This window comes from Neofelis nebulosa, chromosome 6, assembly GCF_028018385.1.
Source record: "Neofelis nebulosa isolate mNeoNeb1 chromosome 6, mNeoNeb1.pri, whole genome shotgun sequence".
NCBI classification, from domain to species: Eukaryota; Metazoa; Chordata; class Mammalia; order Carnivora; family Felidae; genus Neofelis; species Neofelis nebulosa.
The window spans coordinates 40,010,418-40,032,737 of NC_080787.1; the positions used below are offsets into that span (position 1 = coordinate 40,010,418).

At 35.8% G+C, this 22,320-nt stretch overlaps 1 protein-coding gene across 5 annotated transcripts in view; it reads left to right on the plus strand.

Annotated features, from left to right (window-relative positions):
* Window positions 1-22,320, plus strand: part of ZFAND3 (zinc finger AN1-type containing 3) — a 330,104-nt gene that overhangs the window by 246,239 nt on the left and 61,545 nt on the right. For all 5 annotated transcript variants that reach the window (XM_058733793.1, XM_058733794.1, XM_058733790.1 and 2 more), the window contains one exon: window positions 4,235-4,417. In XM_058733793.1, coding sequence (XP_058589776.1) covers window positions 4,235-4,417 — 183 coding nt within the window. The remainder of the gene's footprint in view (window positions 1-4,234; window positions 4,418-22,320) is intronic.

A 22,320-nucleotide genomic window follows, 5' to 3' on the forward strand; every position in this document is an offset into this window, starting at 1 on the left:
AGTGTCAGGGCTAAAAGGAAAAGAGAATTCATGATCTTTCTATAAACTGGGAAAATACCTTTTATTTTTAATGGCTAGCATTTGTTGAGTACCCATGTGCTAGTTACTTTATGCACATTATCTTATTTAATCCACACTATTGTGAGAGGAAGAAATAATTCCCTCCTTTTGTTTTACAGACAAGGCCCCAAAAGGTTAAACAGTTTTCTTTTAGCCATGTGTCCATTAAATAGCAAAGTTAGGATTTGAATCCAGGTCCAACTTTAAAGCTCTTTGTAGTATATAAGCTGCTCATATTGGCCCGAGAGTTAGAAAACTCTTAGGATTTAGCTCTGTGAGTTTCTGGTGACTTGAATTAGCTTTCTTGGCCCTTGCTTTCTTCTTTATCTGTAAGATGAGAGGATTGGGCTGGATCTTTAAAGTTAATTCTGACTGTAAAATTATTTGATTTCTGGGCTCTTTTTTGAATCCGAGCAGAGAATGTGTAGAGATTCTGCTAGCTCTCTTGTGTGTAGCCAGTTTGGTTTGTAATGATGATTTTTTTTTTTTTTTCACCTGATCATCCTGTGGGGGTACAGAAAAGTCATCATGGGAGAATGGGTTAAAAGAAGGCACATTGTGTCAACTGAAGATTCACAAAAGAAAACTTAAAAGTACTTGAGCATGGAAAGCCTGGGCTGGAGATTTGTGTGGGTGGGACCTGGTTATTGTCTGTGGACACCAATGTCATTTACCCTTAAGTGTTATTGTGCTTGAGTGAGTGAGTTTGTGTGTCTGTCTCCAGACATTGGGGATTGTGCTAGATGGTATAATGATGACTTAGTTCTTTTAGGGCCTTGTAACATTTCCAATTAAATGGTAGAGATGGTTATAGGAGGGACACGATGATTATTGACATAAGAGAGCTAATGAGATGACATGACATAAAGAAGCATCATTGTTACATTATTATAGTATTTTTATTCCATTTTTATGGTACCTTTTCCTCTAAAGGTGCTGTACAAATAACATTGAGGTAATAAGCCATTTTAAAATGCCAAAACACTGAAGAATGAGGAAGTAGCTAGGAGAAATAAATATACAGAAAAGAAGCAATAGAGGCTTTAGATCACTAATCAGCACAAAGATTAGTGATTCTTTGGCTAAATCCCTTGCACTCAACATGGGTTCTGTGAATCATTAGGGAGTTGACATGGAGGTCTTTTTTTTTGAGCCAAACTAGTGCTCATCATTTTACATCCTGTGGTTGTGATTAAAGACCATGGATGGGTTTTAGTGTCAGATGGACCTGTATTTAATTCCTGGTCTTGCTACTTAGTAACTTTAACTTGGAACAAATAACCTAAACTTTCTCAGCCTCAGTTTCTTTATCAGTGAAGTGGTATATGACTATATAATTATACTTCCCTTGTTAGGGTTGTCATGAGAATTGATGTACATGAGTTATACGCATAAAACATTTAGTTCATTGCCTGGCACATGGTATGCACAACATAAGTAATAGCTCAGTACATGTTAAAACAGTGATTCTGATGAGGTGATAAGAGCGTAATAGTAGTTTCTCTGTGGTTTAAAAGGTAAAGCAATGTAGAGTTGTCGGGATCTTCTTTTCCTTCTCTGAATTGATAAAGTATAATATGTAGTTTATAGACTAGCATTAGATTTTTAAATGAAAAAATACAGAGACTGTACCTAATAGTCTTAAGTTACATACCCAACACCAACTTGGAGAAATGAAAAATTACAGATAGAATTGAAGATCTCTGTTCCTCTTTGCCCTCCCTTTCCCCCCACCCCAGACATAACCATTATTCTGAATTTGGTGTATCATCCCCATACATGTCATTATATTATAATTATGTATCAATAAACAATATATGGTATTTTTACATATTATAAATTTTTATATAAATATTATACTATATATATCCCTCCATAGCTTTTCTCACTCAACATTGTTTTTGTTGTATTTGTAGTATTATCCATTAATTTTAACTGCCTTCTAGCATTCCCTTATGCATAAATTTTATTTTAATCTGTTCTGTCAATGTACACTATTCCTATTATTTTTGCATACCTCTCACCTTCACATCCCCCCTCCCTCAACCTAAGAAGTAACCACTAGCCTGAATTGTATTAATTATTTTTTAATGGTTTAAACATACATATTTCTAGGGGCGCCGGGGTGGCTCAGGTGGTTGAGCTTCTGACTTCAGCTCAGGTCATGATCTCATAGTACATGGGTTTGAGCCCCACATCATGTTCTATGCTGGCAGCTAAGAGCCTGGAGCCTGCTTCATATTCTGTGTGTGTCTCTCTCTCTGTCTCTCTCTCTCTGCCCCTCCCCCGCTTGAGCTCTCTCACTCTCTTACTCTCTCAAAAATAAATAAACATTAAAAAAATTTTTGAACATACAAATTCTAAATAATATATTGAGTTTTGACTCTTTTTAAGGTTTACATAAGCACAATCTTACTGTGTTATTTAGTGACTTGTTTTTTTCTTTTCAGCGCTATGATTTTGAGATTCATTCCTGCTGATGTGTGTAGCAGTCATTTTCACAATATACATTATTCCTTTATATGAATTCAGTATGGTTTATGGACCTTCAGGTTGTTTCTGACATTTTGGTATTGCAAACAATATATAATTAACATTCTTACACATGTGCATTGACATTGTACATGTGTGTTAGACATAGATCTAGGTGTGAAATGACTGAGGTATAATGTTATGTACATGTTTATCTTTACTGGATATTGATGAGTAGTAATATCTTTATCATTTATTTATAAGTATTTTCTGATTTCTGATTTGACCCATGAGTTTACTTTAAATTTTTAATAAAACATTTAAAAATTTTCAAATACAGAATTTTTTATCAGAATGTGATTTACTTGCTCAGTGATCAGCTAATAATGCTTTTATCTTACTAATTCTTTGGCATCTGTTAAGACTTCTGCTTTATAGGTTAATGTGCGATCAGCATTTAGCCAGGTATAGCCATTTTTATAAATATTCCTCATATGTTTGAAAATAATTTATTATCTTATTGTTGAGTATATGAGTCTATGCTTATTAATCCTCTTTAATTTTACTAATTATTTTGGCTTAGACAGATATATTAAAATCTTCCCATTATGATAGTAAATTTGTCAGGTTCCCATAAATAGAATCATTTTTGCTTTATATATTTTGAGGCTTTGTTATTAGGTACATACAGGTTTAGAATTGTTTTATCTTCCTGGTAAATTCTTTGCTTTTAAACTTTTTTTTTTTTTAACTATTCTATAATCCTCTTTTTTTCTCTAGTTTTTGTTTTGTTTTTTTGCCTTAGTCTACATTTTCTGATAGTACTGTGGCTATAACTGGCTTTTTAATCATGTATCTTTGCTGGTATTATTATAATGTACTTTAGAATTTTCTTTATACTCATGTTCATGTTTCTAGTGTGTCTCATAAACTACATAAAACAGGATTTTGTTTATTCAATCTGAATATTTTCTTAGTTTAGTCAGTTTACAGTTATTACCATTACTAATATATTTGTACTTATCTCTACAATCTTATTATGTGTTTTCTGTTTACCCTGGTTTTTTTTCTGTGCTCATTTTTTCCTTTTTACCTGTCCTGTCTTGATTTGAATAACTTTTTTAAAATTTCTTTATCTATGTGTCTATCTATATACCTGTCTATCTATTTATTATTTTAGAGAGCAAGCTTGAGCTGAGGAGAGGGGCAGAGGGTGAGAGGGAGAGAATTTTAAGCAGGCCCTAGGCTCAGCACAGAGCTGACACGGGGCTCAATCCCACAACACTGGGATTGTGACCTGAGTTGAAATCAAGAGTTGGACGTTCAACCTACTGAGCCACCCAGGTGCCCCTGAGTAACTTTTCTTTATTTATTTTTCCCTTCTACTGATTACTCCTAAAATTTTAATTTGTATTTGGCTTTGTAAACTCTTACATTAAAATTGGTATGTCTACCATTTCTCTGAACAATACATGGACCTCGGAAAGCTTTAACTCCAGTTATCCTCTGTCAGTGAAGGGCTTATATGGTATATGTTTTTGATCCGTTTTTTTTACTTCCTTTTTTTTTTTTTTATCACCAAGTGTATTATTGCTGCTGTGTCATTTAATTTTTATTTTTGTACTAACTTTTATTGTCTTCTAATTCCCAAGGAAATTGTGAACTCCTTAATTAAGCTGGTTATATCACTCTTTTTCTTCAGATTTTCAAAAGAAACAACCAGACGATGATTCTGCTCCAAGTACCAGTAACAGCCAATCAGATTTGTTTTCTGAAGAGACCACCAGTGACAACAACAATACCTCGATAACCACGCCAACTCTTAGTCCCAGCCAGCAGCCGCTTCCGACAGAACTGAATGTAACTTCACCAAGTAAAGAGGAGTGTAAGTGCCCAGATCCTGTGAAGTGGTAGAGAAAGCAGCCCAAGAATCATATCATGAGCTTCTTGGTAATGCCTTGTCTAGAAAACAAGATAGCAGCTTTTCTAATTCAAGATAAAGTTTTGACATGTAGGCCCAATTCAACAAGTTAAGAGAATATGTCTTAGCTGTTCTGTAGAGCTTAAGGTCTTTTTTAAAAGATAGTCTTCTGTGTTAACTGTCAAGTACGAAGTTTCGAACCAGTCTAGCTAGGGTAGTGGTTCTCAATCCTGGCTGCAAAACAGAACCCACTAGAGATTTAAAAAAAAAAAACAAAAACAATTTTAGTTTTCAGCCCCATTCCCTGAGTCTAATTTTATTGACCTAGAGGGAGGCCCAGGGATCTGTTTCTGTTTTGTTTTTTGTTTTTTGTTTTTGTTTTTTTTTTGCTTTGTTTTGTTTTTAACTTTGCAGAGGATCCTAATGTGTGCTAATTGATGAGAACCACTGGTCTAGAGAACTTCTAATTTAGGAACCTTGGATCGAAAACTTACCTATGTCACTAACTGGGCCTTGAATGTTTCTAGGCAATTAACTGAGATAGTAACTTCATAGAACATAGGATATTTGAAGAGAGTAGGAAGCGGTTTCTGTTCTTCTATAAGTCCTCAATGGTAGAATACTATTGTTATTATATATGTGATATGGAAGTCCATTGTCCACTTAAATTTTTAAATGCTTTAACCATCTTCTTTAGGACACAACTTATAATCATATGTGTTGAAAATTTTAGGCACATTTTGACATAGCAGTTTTTGCCTCTTAAAAGCTTTAATAACAGGTTGAAGTTTGCTGTTTCAGAGTTAATGAGCATATAGAAATCCTTGGAATATGGTAGGTTAGAGTGTTCTGTCTAACTTTGGAAAGATAAGCAGAGAACAAATGATCATAAGCCAGTGTACTAGGTAAAATTGAGAATATAATAGTAAGGAAGACCATTGTCTGTGTCTTCAGAGAATTTACTTATTAGAGGAAATTAAATATATTTGTTATATCAGTGGTTCTCAACCAGGAGTAATTTTGCCACCCACCCCCCGCCACCACTGCAGCTGAACATCCTACACTGCACAGGACAGCTCTCCACAGCAAGGAGTTATCCAGCCTGACATGTCAGTAATGCCAGTGTTGATAAACCCTGATACCTGGTTTTATGTGCCCATTTTAATGATTCTTCTTATGTATTAAAGACCGTGACTCTTGAAGAAGGGTGTTGGTTTACTGGAGAAAGTGGTCTTGAAATAGACACAGATGGTGAAAAGACATTCTAGACAGAGTAGGATGAGCTGTGCAGAAAAGCTACATAGGGTTTTATACTGGCAAGTGACCCCTAGGACAAGGTTGGAAAGGTAGATGATGGTCAAGTCATAAATGCCCAGCTAAGCTATTTGGATGTTATATGATAGTCATGTTTTTGAGCAAAGAAAGTAATATTATTACAGTTCTTTTGGAGAAGTAACCCTGAAAATGGGAAGGGTTATACTAGAATAGTATTGCAGAGAAAGAATTTTTTGAATATTGTAACTTATTGAATAGAGGCCCAGGGGAAGGTGTAGAAATCATTTAAGAGGAGGGAAGAAGAAAACGTTAAAATAGTAGTAGTAATGTTAAGGCAATGGGTTTTATTTTGTTATTAAAAATCTATTTGTGTCATGTACTTATTGAGAAACACTGATAAAAGGTATGACTCCTTGTCTCAGAAAAATACATACTATCCAATTTTGAATAAAAATTTTTTAAGCTCAATGTAGCCTTTAGGTGAAGAATTCCTTGTCTAAGGGAAAGATTGGAGCTGGCCAGGATCTTACCTGATTGGATTCATACATACCAGGATTAGACCACAAAAAACAGCTTGAGCAGCCAAGTTGTGTGCAAGAGGAAGATAATAATAGCTATCATTTATTGAGGACTTTATGTGCAAGATAGTGTTCTGTATGTTTTGCATATTTTCTCTCTTATTCTTCATGATAATCCAGTACAGTAGATACTATCATTATCCCTATCCTGCAGATGAGGAAATAGGTACAAAGAGGTCAGGTAATTTGCCTGTGGTCACAAACAACTAGAACCAGCATTCAAATTTAGACATTTGGCTTCAGAATCCATACTTTTGATTAGTTAATTCACAATGGGAAACATAATTACCACAGAGAATAGAAATTTTCGTGTTGGCAAGATCAGCACTTTGTCTCTCTATAATTAAGGTATGTGGAAACTCAAATTATAACCAAAAGTTACTTTGTTAATTCATCATGAAAAATCCTGTAACAGAGATTGCAAATAAAAATTTATACATATGACTAAAAGATTTTCTCTGGAGGCAGACCTTTCTGGAAAGCCAACCAAACAAGGATTTAATATAGCAAATGGCAAAGTATGGCCTCAGTATTTAATTGAGTCCAGCAGATTGTGAGGTACACTCTAACTACATACAGGGAAGGTGTTGCATTCAATGCAAGATTACATCTTCATACCCTTTTCTCCTTTCTCTGCCTGGGCTTACACCCACCCTGAGCTCTGGAGCCCCTAGGACACAACACCTCCTGTGTTTCCATAACTTGCAATTCTGGGCCATTGTACACTGCCATGTTTTTTCTTTTGATAAATAAATACCTTCCATCTGAGTAAAGATGTCTAGTTCTACTAGCTTCAGATCCATTCTCTCTGATGACATTACTGTTTTGAACCATTTTGTGTTTGAGTTAAACTCTGAAACAAATCTCATTTCCTAACTCTTATGAGGCTCATTGTTGTAGTTCTCAGGTTTTTATAGATATGAGGAATTGAGGTTTGCTAATCTGAGATATGATGATGACTTTCATGTTCAAGTGGGCAGTTTGAGTTAGAGCTCAGGAGAAGGGGAAGTCAGAGTGAGCTTCAAACACTTGGGAGATGATAGTTGAAGCCTTAATGGTTAAATGAGATTGGCAAAGATGAGAGCAATTAAAAGCAGTGAGAATAGAACCTTGAGAGTGAAATCAAGACAGAGTAGGAAACTGAAGAAGTCAGAGAAGAGGAGAATGATAATTGGTAAGGTCACAGAAGCCAAGGAACAAATTTCAACTTTATGATGTGGTCTTTCATAATAATAGTGAAAATATGGCTTAATCAGTTAAGCGTCAGACTCTTGATTTGGGCTCAGGTCATGGTCTACAGTTCGTGGGATTGAGCCCCACATGTAGCCTACTTGAGATGGTTTCTCTCTCTCCCTCTCTCTGCCCCTCCCCTCTGTTTGCACATGTGCACTCTCTCAAAATAAATAAACTTAAAAAATAATGAAAATGTAAGGTCACATTTATGAAGTGTCTGCTGTATTCTAAGCACTCTTCTAAGCTCTTTACATGTAGTAATATTTAATTTTCACAGGATCTTATGAGGTAGGTGCTTTTATTACTCTTGTATTTACAGACGAGGAAGGTAAAGAGTAGAAAGGTTCAGTAACTTCAGTCCAAAGTTACAGAGCTTCTGCTTCTCGATATAGTTTATGTTCCAGCCCACTAATTTGGCTCCAAAGCAAGTGTTTGCAAGCACCCACAATAGCTTATTGCCTCATCATTAAAATGCTGTAGAGAGTGTCAGCTGACCAGAGACACTTGGTTTTGATGATCTTGAGACTGATTACCTAAGTATAAGCTATTGAATAATCTTTTTCAGTGGCTTGTATATTCATTTAGCAATCTTTGCTGAGAGCCTACTATATGTGAGGTACTAGGTTAAGTGCTGGCTACAGAAATGAGTAAGGTTAGGTCTCTATCCCCCAAGGAGGTCACCTTTTCAAATATATATGCTACTCCCTGAGATTCTGGCTTATTCTCCCAAATGGGTTCAGAAGAATTTGGGGTGTCAGGGAGGCAGCAGCATGAACAGTGGTCAGTAAGCAGGTTATTTGTAAAAGCTTTCTCAGGTGGGTGTTGCTACCTCAACAAGATTGAAAACTATGTGTGCCTGGTTTGTGGGTGGGGGATATAGGGATGAAGAAACTAAGGAAGTTTGTTAAAGTGTTAGGGTAGATGCATTGTAAGTCAACATGAGATAATTATGGTGGTTGCCAAGTAGCAGTGAAGACTCAGGTGAGAGTAGACAGCCTGATCGATAGGCACCTTAGAGATTTCTGCAGCTGTACTGTAGAAGCAGGGTGGAGGGAGCAGAGGAAGGGGATTACTTCTGTTGATCTTTCAGCAACCTCAAGGGACCAGAATTTCATCTGTTGGCCCTTCGTAGCTTCTTTTATATAGAGGTAAAGAGATGTGGGGTGTGGGAGTTGCTGGGAAATGGGTTTGTGTTGCAGATCCGAGTACTACGTACTTTGTTAACTATACAGTAATTGTGGGTCTACTGTTACTATGTAGAACTGGAAGTGTAGTGTATTCTTCAGGACTTGTGGAAAGTTTTTATTTGTCTGTAATAATCAAGAGAATGGGTATTATTTATATCTGCTTTTTTACTTCCCACTGTGAAATGAATATAGGACAAGAAATGAAATATATGTGGTGAGAGTCTGGGTGCACTAGTGCTGTTCTAAAAAGACTGCAGATAGGGTAAGAACTACTGACAAGCATGTAAAGCAAAGAAGCAGGGCAGATTTTTATCCAGAAGAATTTCTTAAAACCTGACTGAATGTCAAATAACACAGATATCCAAAAGCTCCAGATAAAGTTTGTGTTTTTTGTCTGAACACTCACATACCTCTTCCTCTCCCTTTGTTGTGTGACTACAGAACAGTCTGTGGAACTTTTAAGCCATTAGAAACTTGTTTAAAAAAGCAGTGTAAACAAAACTCAAAGAGTGACCAAAGGACTTGTCACAGTATTTAAATGCTATAACAATGGTAACAGCTAGCTCTGGACTCCTCAAGTACCAGGCACTATTCCAAATACTTTATCTGCAGTAACCTACTTTATCTTCATAATTACCCTGTATGGTAGAGATTGTAACCATATCTGTTTCACAGGTGTGGAGGTGGAGGCACAGGATGATGGTTCAGTATCTTACCCAAGATCACAGTAGCCTGATTCTGGCATCACACCATAACTTCCTGCCTCTGTGGTGATTTATGGTATAAAGGACATTGCGTGCAAATGTAAACTACAGAGGAAGGAATGTTGCATAAACATTTAACAAGAGCAAAATAACCTTTCTTCTGCTTTTGCTACTTATTCACTGTTTTCCCAATTTCCAGGGTTTTCATAGAGGAGATGAAGTGTGATTTGTACTTCTGTTTCTTGACCCAACTTTTTTTTTTTTAATGTTTATTTTGAGAGAGAATGGGAGCAAGAGAGAGGGGGAAGGGTAGAGAGAGAGAGAGAGAGGAAAAGAGAATCCCAAGCAGGTTCTACACTGTCAGCACAGAGCCGTAGGCAGGACCTAATCTCACAAACTGTGAGATCATGACCTGAGCCAAGATCAGGAGTTGGATGTTCAACCAGCTGAACCACCCAGGCGCCCCTTGACCCAGCTTTTAAAGGGAGAAAGGATAATGTCAGATTGTAGATAGAAAACACCGGAACCAGTTGTTTTATTTTTAAATGGGGGGCATATTGACTGGTCACCTTAAGTCAGGGTCTTATCAGATAGGGCTTAAAAGATGAAAAAATGTCCTTTTCTTTCTCTGTCTTATAAATCAGCTTTCTTGTTATCCTGAGCATGTCACAGGTAGACCTGTTTAGGAGACTTCTGATGTGCGTACCTACCTAGGTTTTGGGTTTTGGTTTTTTTTCCGCAGGCCCACTACATACTGGATAGAAAAAGAGGTGTTGGAGGAGATTTGGCTGGTCTGTTTCTTTCAAGGCAAGAGAGGAAGAGAACTGATACTCAAACAGTTGAAATCCATACCTAGGAAAGAGTGATGGCAAGAAATGGGCTTGTTTTCAAACATTCTGACATTCTAATCCAGCAGTTAGAGAGTGCCCACCTCATACAGAATACTTTTCCTAAGCTCTGTAGAGGCACATACTAAGAAATAAACAGCAGCCACCACATATATAAAACTATTGTTTATAAGAGGAATTGGCAAAATATGGCCCATGGGCCACATCTAGACTATCACATGTTTCTGTATGGCCTGTAATGATTTTAGATGATTGAAAAAAGTCAAAAGAACAATATTTTGTAACATGTAAAACTTATATGAAATTTAAATTTCAGTGTTGATAAAGTTTTATTGGAATATGACATGCTCATTCATTTATGTATTATGTCTATGACTACTTCTGCACTACAATGGCAGAATTGGGTAGTTGCTACAAAAACCCAGTGATTCTTTACAGAAAAAGTTTGCTAACCCCTGTTTAGCAGAGCACTTTAACAAACATTATTTTCCTGGGATCTTTCTGACCATGTGCAACGTAGGCAGGGCAGCTATTCTTCCTATTATTCTACAGCTGAGAAAAAGGTTTGCATGCTAATTTGCCTTGAGTCACATGACAGGACTAGCACTCAGCTCTGGGCCTTTTTCATCTATAATACTCCAGATTTTTCATATTCTTCTCTACTGCATCCACCCAAGAGATGCTTTTGTTATAGCCAAAAGAAAATATACAGAAAAAGTGAGAACCATACTAACTGGAATGTTAATGAAGATTGTTAATGATTAAAGCTTCATTTCCAAGTGCTGGCTGGATTTTCTTTTAATTATGACAGTGATTCCCAAAATAGAAATTTGAGAACATTCTTTATCTGTGGTTAAATTAATGTCCCCTGAAAAATGAATATCACAGCCACCAAGTAGTTAGACTGTTTGTTTTTACCAATTAAATTTCTAATAATCTTTCAGCGAAACTAGTTTTCCCTTTTTTGGACTATGCCTACTTCAGAAAACCAGATAGATATTGGGCAAAACAGGCTGGCTTATTCTAGTAGAACATTTAGAAAATATTACCTATTAAAAAAATACTTTATGAATTCCTGCTGGGCTGGTTTTAAGTGAAATACGGTGGGGAGATTTATTCACAGTTCTTTCTGTATGTGTCTTTCTCTTCCCTTTTCTCTAATGAAGCTCGAAGCATCAGGCCGTTTATCAGAGATAATTATACAACAGATGGAGCTTTTCTGATATATAATAGTCTCGAAGTGGAAGATTCTTTCCCATAATGAAGAATGCCCAAACTTTAAATGTCTCTTTTGATTTTAATTTAAAGGTATTTTTTTTTTTCAGTGCATTTATTTATCCTGGAGCTGATTCTCTAAAGCATTCTGCTTTTATTATGGCTGTGTACTAAAAAGATTGATACTTTGCAGTACAGTATGATAATGTACAGTTATATGATGTATCAAATTGAATGGCTGTAATTTACCAGGAATCAATGTATGGAATCATTAAATTAATCCCTGTCAAAAAGCAGAGGGACTTGAGCAGTTTAGCAGTGTTTTCTTACTCAAATTATTTCTATTCCATAATGTTATCTGGGTTGAAACTTGTTGAGGCACTTTATAGGATCATGTGACCTTCAACAAGTAGTCAAAATAAAGACCAAATCAAAGCAAAACAATGATTTTTAAATTACTCATTTGATGGCTTTTTTTTTCTTAAAAGATTTGTAAATCCTATTTTTTAAGTACACAAGTAAAGCAATAACATACACAATATACAATAAACATACAGGTTTATATAGAATAGAAGGTGAAAATACTTCTTTTATATCTCCACCCCCAAGCCCCGCTAAATTCCCATTTTTTCCAGAGATAACCATTGTTTATTCATTTTGGGTTATACATTCTTTTTCAAGTTATATGTATTTTGGCATACATAAAGATTTTCTTCATTTTTAAAAACCTTTTTTTTTTTTTTAAGAGAGAGAACATGCAGTTAGGGGAGAGGAGCAGATGGAGGGAGAAAGGGAAAGGGAAGGAGGGAGGGAGGGGGCAGAGAGAGAAGGAGAGAGAGAGAATATCTTAAACAGGCTCTATGCTCAGCACAGAGCCCAACGTTCAAACCCAGGACCCTGAGATCATGACCTGAGCCGAAATCAAGAGTTGAACGCTCAACCTACTGAGCCACCCAGGTTCCCCAATTTTCTTCACTTTTATTCAAATGAGTGCATATTCCATTTATTGTTTATAACTTGTTCTTCCATTTAACAGTATATTTTAGAGATCTTGTCAGATCAATACATAAAGATCTGCCTACTTCTTTTTAAACTGCTGCATAGTATTTCATATTTTTATTATCTTCTCTTTTTTTGAGACTTTCTAACATTTCTCTATAAGCCATATGAAGTAGACATTTTTGTACATGACTAATGGTGCATGTGTCATTTTTCCATGATGAATACATGGAGGAGGAACTAAGGAATCAGAATATGTATATATATATTTTAACTTTTGATATACATGGCCCAAATTAATTTCCAAAATGACATTATCAAATATACCCCTGAGAATGGTGTTTGAGAGTGTTTCCCGTACTTTTACCGTTGTTAGGTGTTCTGGGGGGAGGAGACAGTAGGCAAAAGAATAGCTCATTTTAATTTGCATTCCCCTGACATCTCCTGATACTGAGATTGAGCACTGCTGCACATTTGTTAACTGTTCATGCCTCCAGTGATTTGCCTATCTCTATTCTTTGCTTATTTATTTTTTTTATTAACTCTTTTCCTTACTGATTTGTGGGAACTCATAAGTCTTTGTTATGTATCTTGCAAATGTTTTCTTCTAGTATGTCACTTGGCTTTTAATTTTGATTTGGGTGCCTGAAATTTTAGTTGAAAATTTACAGGTTTTTTAAAGTTAAGTCTTGGTCTTTTGTCTTCTAGGGTTGTGTCTTTCTTAGAAGGCTTTCTTTGCTACAGGGTTATAAAAATATTTTTTAATGTATTTTAATACTTTTATAATTTATCTTTTTCTATATTTAGCTCTTGAATCCATCTGGAATTCATTTTGTATATGATAGGAGTATAGGGATTTACCTTTATAATTTTTCTGAATGGAGAACCAGTGATCTCAAAACCATTTATTAAATAGGCCTGGTTTGTAATTCCATTAATATTATATAAACACAGATCTGTTTTTAGGCTCTTTTATTTTATTCCAGTTGTCTACTTGTATATTCCTAAAACTGGAATATATCTTTGTGGTATGTAATGATGTCTGGTAGAGCTAGTCCGCTTTAGTTTATTTTATTTTTTCTAAATTAGCTATTCTTTTGTATTTTCTTGATGAATTTATAGTCAGCTTGTCAAGCTGTATTAACAATTACAGTGTGATTCTGATTAGGATTATATGGAATACGTAGATTTATTTGGAAATAATTGACATTTAATACACTATTGGGCCTTCTCATAGTAATATTGTTTGTCTTCATTTATTCAGATCTTATATATTTTTGAGTAAACACCTATTGTTTCTTCTTGTAAATCTTAAACATTTCTTACAAGATTGTCTCCCTTCCAGCTTTGTATATTTTTCTTTTTCTCATTTCTAACTCTAATAGGACTACTTCTAGTAGCATTTCATGGTTTAGTATTTGTGGTGGGGTTTTTGTTTTTGTTTTTGTAGCTATTATTTATCAGTTGAAGGAAATTCTTTTATTTATAGCTTGCTAACTTTTTATTTTTAAGTCAGAGAGGAGTGTTGAATTTTATAAAATACCTTTGGTGGGGGCATCTTTGGAGATGATCAAATGGATTTCTCCTTTAATATGTAATCTCTTAATTTAATGGATTTCCAGCATTAAACTATCTTTGCATTCCCTGAATTAAACTCTACTAGTTCTTTCAGTATACTGCTGGGTTCAAAATGCTAATTTTATTTTAAATTTTACACCTTTTTAACAAGTAAGTTAATTTTATATATATGTGTATTTATATTATTGTGGGCATGCTATTCCTGTCTAGTTCTGGCATCAGTTACATTAATCTCATAGAAAGCTGTTCATCTTTTCCTGTGCTCTAAGCAGGTTTTTGTATTATGTTCTCACATTATGTAACGTGTCTATTCTTTGAAAGCTGGAAAACTTATTCATAAAGCTGATTGGCCTGATATCTGATATTGGACTTTTCATATTTTCTACCTTATTTAAAGTCAAGTTTGATATTAATAAAAACATCCATTTCATCTATTCTTCTAAATTTCTTGAAATGCATAACTTTCATTTATTAACTTTACTTTTTAATATTTTTTAAATGTTTGTTTAATTTTGAGGCCGGGGAGGGGAAGAGAGAGGGGGATAGAGGATCCGAAGCAGGCTCTGTGCTGACAGCAGTGAGCCCAAAGCAAGGCTTGAACTCATGAGCCTTGAGATGATGACCTGAGCCAAAGTTGGATACTTAACTGACTGAGCCACCCAGGCACCACTCATTTATTAGCTTTAGAGTATATATTATACCAAGTACACAAACTAAGTCTTATTCTTTTTTTTTTTTTTTTCAACGTTTTTTATTTATTTTTGGGACAGAGAGAGACAGAGCATGAACGGGGGAGGGGCAGAGAGAGAGGGAGACACAGAATCGGAAACAGGCTCCAGGCTCCGAGCCATCAGCCCAGAGCCCGACGCAGGGCTCGAACTCACGGACCGCGAGATCGTGACCTGGCCGAAGTCGGACGCTTAACCGACTGCGCCACCCAGGCGCCCCAAACTAAGTCTTATTCTTAATTTCACTGATATTGGTTATATTACCTAATTTCTTTGTTTATGATCTTCTAGTTAATGGAGAGATGTTAAAGGTCTGGAAAGTTGTCACTGCCACCATTGTGTTTTTACAGCATTACAGCCATATCTTCTACTCTTGTCCTAGTCCTTAAGTTTGTCACAAGAACCTCCCATTGATATCATGTTAAACAAGAAAGGAAATTCTTTAGTTGGCTTATCATCATCTGTCTGGTCATTTAGATTCTTAATTTTGTATCAGGCATCCTCCACTGTAATCTGGACACTCATTGATTGTATCTGACCAGGCTACCCATTTCAGCAGTGATGTTCAGCTCTGAACCATGCTAGACCCTTGGTGTCCTCAGAAGATGCCCTGGCACTTGTCTTAACCATTTTTATTCGTGCTTGTGGAAGCCATCTCAAAACCATTTTATCAACACTAATTGCTTCCTCCAAGGAATTCCTCCACTTCCTACCTGTAACATCTAATCGCATATTGTTTTGGTTATCTTTTTGACAAAATAATGTCATCTCCTTGTACCAACTTAGAGGGTAAGTCCAGAATTAGCGAAGGCTTTATTATATGTTGCTTTGCTTTTCCCCAGAGCACCCAGCATAGTGCTTGGCAAGGCAGTACTTAGTAAATGCTTACTAATTTAAATACTTAGAAAAGTTTTCTAATTCTTAACTTTTGGAAAACTCATGTGTTTTGGCACATTAAAGAGAAGTGTGTTATTGCCTGAACCTGATTTGAAACAGCTATTTAATGTTCTTTTATTATTTTCTGTGACTGTGCCATTCAGTAACCCCAAGATGAAGCACCTCGAAAAGGCAGTTTCCCTACCAAATTTTGAAATTTGGTTGCCTTGTTGTAGTGACAGTTAATTTCTTTTATCCACCAGAGATTTGGAATAATGGAAGACTGTCTTTTTTTTTTTTTTAACTATGTAAATAGCCACTTGCTTGTGAAGTAACAGTTTTTGCTTCTAAGTATTTCTTTTATCACTTCAATTTCCCCCTTTAGGATTCCCCTTTGCCATACAGAAGACTAGCAGATTTTAAATACTCATTTTTCAGGCTCCCTTAAGAAGTCTACAAATCTGAAAGGTTTATTTCCCATAAAGATTTCCTCAGGCACCTATGAGATTATACAGTTACTGATATTCAGACTAGGTTTTGAAGCAACATTATCACTGCCCCCCTCTTTGCAAATGCAGATTTTTGTTTTATGTTCTTATTAAGTGAAGTATTCTGTACTTTGCTGTGAAAGTAAAGGTCACAGTGAACAATTACATTTCACACAGCTTTAGCCCTTTGCAATTGTCATATTTTTATTTTGCGTTGATACAAGTAATGGGTGACAGTGTCAATTTGAAACTAAATCTAAGTTTTATTATGACAGAAGCGTTTGGCTGAAAAAATCGTATTCTAATAGGGCTATCTATTTGGATGTGTTAAAAGTGGTTATTTTAACTTTATATTTTAATTGTGTTTGTGAACTTCTCTCTTAAAATTCAAAGCTGCCAGTGCCAAAAAGTGACTACATATATACTTTATGTTTTATATTCACGTGGTCTGTAATTTCATAAACCATTTCACTTTTTGATCTATCAAAAGGACAATTTTTTGGTTTAATAAAAACAGGATGCCATCTTTGCGAGGAAGTTTTTAAATTTCAAAATATCAGTATAAACCCTTCTCTACATAATTCAAATTGTGCCTCTGTTTTTGCAAAGAGAGGTCCCATTGGTAAGACCTGCTAGCGTTTGCTTCTGTAGAACAAGGAGGTTGGACGCAGGTACCTTACAACCAATGTCACTGTGAACACATTGTCAGCAGTGTGCAGCTACGTATAGGAGAGGTTCACCAAAGGCCAAGGAAGAAGGCACCTGCATTCAGAATTCTTTTTAAATGTCCACAGGGCGTATCTGTGGCCTAAATAATGTCTTTTTCCATTTTATCTAAAGTGTCTTACAAAGAACATGCACAAGTAACTTCTTTCTGAGGAGGGCATTGCAGCCTTTCAGTTGCTGACGTAGGCCAAGATTTAGGAGAGCATCTTTGGTAGCTGAACTATGATGTCAAAAATAAAAGCTCTTATAATGCTGAGTGGTTTCTCCATTAGTGTTATGAGATTCATGCTCATGTTGATGGTAAAATGCAAATACAGAAATCTGTGTTGGGCGTTAGTTATGCCTGTAAAGAGTTAGAACTGAAGCCTAAATTGAAGAAGTGACAGCTCCTGATTTCATATCCATATTAAATAAGTTTTATCACAGAGAAAGAAGTATCTAAAAATAGAACTTTTAGCTAGGTGATATTTGGACCTCTCAAAAAAGGGTTCTAGTTTTTGGTGTGTGTGTTTGTGTGTGTGTGTGTGTGTGTGTGTGTGTGTGTGTGTGTTTCCATGTTTGTTTATTTTTGAGACAGAGAGTGCAAGCTGGGGAGGGTCAGAGAGAGAGGGGGAGACACAGAGTCTGAACTGGGCTCCAGACTCTGAGCTGTCAGCACAGTTGACAGCCAGGCTTGGACTCCCAGACAGCAAGATCATGACCTGAGCCGAAGTCAGATGCTTAACTACTGAGCCACCCAGGTGCCCCAAAAGGGTTCTAGTTTTGATCCCTAAGATGGTGGTATCTTAGAATTTCAATGTTAATTGCTATTGGACTTTATCACATTTGGATGTGATGTTGGATGTTTGTCAGTTTCCTAATGTATTGGAAGCTCTGTTCTGATCATAAGGGGTTCTGAGAGATCACATCTGAAAAACTGAAATCAAACGTTTAATTGCTCAGAATTTTTTGAATTCCTTGAAACACGTTTTTACTCTTAGTATATAAGTAGCAGAAACAAAATGTCCTGGTTGAAATTATGACCATAGAGTTTATTCTGCTACCCCCTTGCCTTTCTGTATTTGCTTAAATATTGAACATTTTGTTGAGAATGAGCTCAGTGTTTTACTGTTATTACTACTAGTGCATCCAGTTGGTCTCTGCAAGACCAGAATAAACCAATTGACATGTGAGGAAAGTATGGAGAAATTGGAAATTATATTAACCTTTAGATTCATTTTTTTGTTCTATACCAGTCCTTCTCAAAGTGTGGCCCAAGGACCTATAAAGTCCCCAAGATCGACTCAGGGCACTATAAGGTGCTTCCTTTCCCACTGTGTATCTGTGTGAAGGGTGGTTTTTCGTGATATCCTTCATTTAAAATTGAATGTAGATATGAAAATTCAGATGTCTTCCTTTAAGACAACTCTTCATAATTTTCTCAAAATGTGTAATTGCTTTTTCTAAAACAGTATGTTTTTATGTTGACACGTAATTATTTTGTGAATTTTAAGTGAAGCTGTGTTTTTAAATTTTTTCGGTTTTGATTTCAGATCAGGTACATATCAGTAGATATGCCCCATATAACCAGAAGCTCTTTAGTGTCCTTAATAATTTTTAAGTGTAAAAAGTTCCCAAGACTAAAATGAGAACTGTTGTGCTATATCAACATGTAAATACGGTGAAAATCAACTATTTTTAAAATTGTTCCATTTTCCTTCTGAATAGTTATGTATGTTCAGTAATTGCTTTTGGCCTGGGTCATTTTCATTTAGCGGTGGAAAATACATTTTTGAAAACCTAACGTGCGAGATTACTAAAATGAGTCAGACTTTACCCTTGCCCTTGAGGCTCATTCCATTTAAGGCCATTGCTGGGTCATGAGAGTATTTCTTCCAAAACACATTCCCTGGCCCCAGCAGGGATGTCCACTTTAACTCCTGTAAGAGTCCATCAGTACTAGGTGAATGAAAGCATACTGATTTCATTTTGCTTGTAGTGCTGTTCCCTGGGGAAGGTGGTATGGGAGGATTTTTAATTTTATTTCTATTGGACAAATAGGCTAATAAGCATACTCACACACAAACATACACTAACATTTGCAGAGCTGCCCAGCATGATACTTATTTAGGGGAGCAGGGGTAGAATGGTAATGAAATTTTGTTGAGAAGCCCTTTATAAGCAGAATAGATATCTACCAATGGCAACTTGTGACCCACTTTGAAAATCCCCTTCTCATGAATCCCTAATTTAGATCTAAATGGTGTGAGAGATCATGCAGGAAGTTAGGATTAGAACTTCTGACTGAGAGATTAACACTTAGATTCTGTAATAAGCTTTGTAAATGGTTTAGTTTGAAAGTTTCATTTGGAGAAATGGGAGGGCTATTATCTGTGCTGAAGATTTTCTGTATACTTAGATTTCCGTTCATTATATCTTTATGTATCCTTGTTTTTAATCGATGGTGCTTTTCAAACTCAATTATGTAGATAGATTAGGTGTGTTCTTTCTGATTAAAACAATTCATGAATTGCAGGTTTAGGGTGAAGTTGACTTTTTTCTGAAGGGGAGATGACTTATTTTCTTATGCATTCTGATCTGTCCTTGATATTCATTTCTTACTGGTCATTTCTTACCATTTACTGTTTTAAGTGTCTGTGTGTATTGAAGGCTTTTTAGAGAAGGAATATCTTATTGCAAAAGAAATCTAGATTCTTTGAATATTTTTAAAAGATAGTTTTACATTCTTAATATAGCCACATCAGGAGACAATGTAGAGTTTATTTCTCTATCTCTGTTGCATAGGCTTTTTGTTTTTTCCTTTTTTTTTCCTTTGAGTTGTCTCATCAAAAAACTCTTGATAAGATACTATAAATCTCTTGAGAGTGAGGAGAATTGTAGCTCTTGAATCTGTTGTCAGAGATCACCTTTTGAACACTGAGCCTAGGAAAGTGAGATGCTGCAAGGTAAACAATGTGCAGATTATGATAGAGTGGAATTGACAAGCTGGTTAAAAAAGGATGATGCATTTCTAATTAGCCCATAGTGCCTTTAGTTGGAAATTAATTAGATACTGTTATGTAAATGTCATGTTAATTAAGCAAGAATATTGAAGTGTTATAAATTTGCAAAAGGAATGGCTATTTTTGTGTATTAATGTTTTGCAGTTACCATGAAAAGCTGATAGTAGAATATTTGTTTCATTATTGGGCTTCTGGCAATTTTTAGCTGACTGACTCCTTGACAGTCCATTTTTCCTAATTGATGTGCTTTAACACATGGTATACCTGCAGCCAATGAGGGCTAGTGGATCCAGAAGCCAAAAATAACCAGTCATCACAGCTGTTTTAACAAAACCTTTCTGGGTAGATTGTTCATCTCTATTTTCAGGGTTAAGGAGAAATACTATTTTTCTGTATTCAGCCTTAGATTTAGAGTGCCTAAGATGATTGCAATCCTAAACACAGCTGCCTCTAAGCCTGTGTTCTCTGCTTCCTCCTTGAGTCACAGACTTCAACCAGTCTGAGATTGACTACTACATAGGTAGCTCAGAGGTTTTTTTGACATACTCAGTAACTCTATAGGAATCTGACAGAAAATTTAAGAGTTCTACTTCAGTTTGAAATTTGAATGTTGATGATTAATGGGATACCTTCATTCAGTCCTTCTGGTTTTGCAAGTTACAGTGAAGTTAGTATGCAGATTTGACCCTTCAACTGTACAGGACTGAAGTTAGTACTGCTTCTCTAAGAAAATCCACTACCTTATTAGAAACAGTATAAAGATCTCTTGTTGGGAATATAGCCGAAGAATTGTATTTCATGCCTCTCATGTGAAATTGCAAATGCAATCCATATAGTGCTGCGTTACGTAGGACACCTTTAACACAAGAATAGAAACATCCCCTAGAAGACAAAATAGTGTGTTCAGACTTGGGGTCACAAACCACAAGCTACCACAAACATTATTTACTTGAAGTTCCAGACTCTAAATTATTGAAACTTAGTAAAAAGTCCTCTGGATGTAATATCAAATGCAAAATTATAGTCTGTTATTAAATATCAGCAGATAGTGAAGAGATTTGAAAAAACAGATATTTAATATGTCTTAGCAAAAGAAAGCAAAAAAGTACTCTCAGTGACTGTCTAAAAGTTAGTTTAGGTTGGTTAATCTTGATATCATCTGGTTCAGAATTTGCAGAGAGCCTGTTATTAAACAAGGAACTTTAACTATGGTGTTTGTTTTTTTTCATATTCAAAAACCCAAAACTTATTTTTCTGAACTCAATTGCCACTATTGTAGACTAGACAGTAATGGTGTGAATCATGCTGTGCTTTGAAATACATTTCTTTTCCTAACCATGATCCCACTCAACACATAACACACATGCACATACACACACGTTATATTCACTTATAGAACCCAGTCGTGAAGAGGCTTCCTCACCTTGCTTTTCAGTTATTAGCTCTGTCTACCCTGCTGCTTGGAACGGAGAGGAGGTAGGGCCAAAAATAAGAGCAGGATTTACAATGACTTGACCATATGCTGCCTTTCCCTCAGGCATTAGAAAGCCCAGTAAAGAAAAGCCAACTCCATTATTTGATGAACAGGTGCCCTGACTTTGACCCTCACCATCAGCTCTCAAAATTGTTTTGTTTGCTATAACCACATGGCACCCATGTTATATTTTTATTGTTGTGGACAAAAACTTGAAAAGATTCCCCTTGAGTGGTCCTTAATTTTCTGTATTCATTTTAACAGAGTTGATTTGGAATTACATGTGGTCGCTGACCTAACATGGTTCAGCTTAGGATGATTTTTAGACTTTACGATAGTGCAAAAGTCATAGGCATTCAATAGAAACCATACTCGAATTTTGAATTTTGATCTTTTCCTCGGCTAATAATACATGCTACAGTACCCTTTTGTGATGCTGGGCAGCTGCAATGAGCACAGCCCCCAGCCTCACCATCACAGGGGTCCACAACCAATACACTTAGACCCATTTTGTACCCATACAACCATTTTCACCTTCAGTACACTATTCAATAAATTAGACAGGGTATTTAATATTTTAGTATAAAATAGGCTCTGTGTTAGATGATTTTGCCCAGCTGTAGGTTAATGTAGGTGTTCTGAGCACATTTAAGAAACAAGCTAGGCTAACTAGAATATTCAGTAGGTTAGGTGTATTAAATGCATTTCCAACTTAGGATTTTCAATTTATGATGGGTTTTTGGGACGTAACCCCATCATAAGTTGAGGTGTGTAAAGGTAGATAATATCTCCTGTGACTCTTCCTTTTATGTGAGAGTAAAGGAATTTTGTATGACAGCACAATTAGTGTAGAATATATGTGTGGTGCTCATATGCATCTGTTTTGGATTTTAAAGAGTTTCATAGGTTATAGTCTGCCAGACCAAACTTAATTCCAGGCTTTCTGTTTATAATAT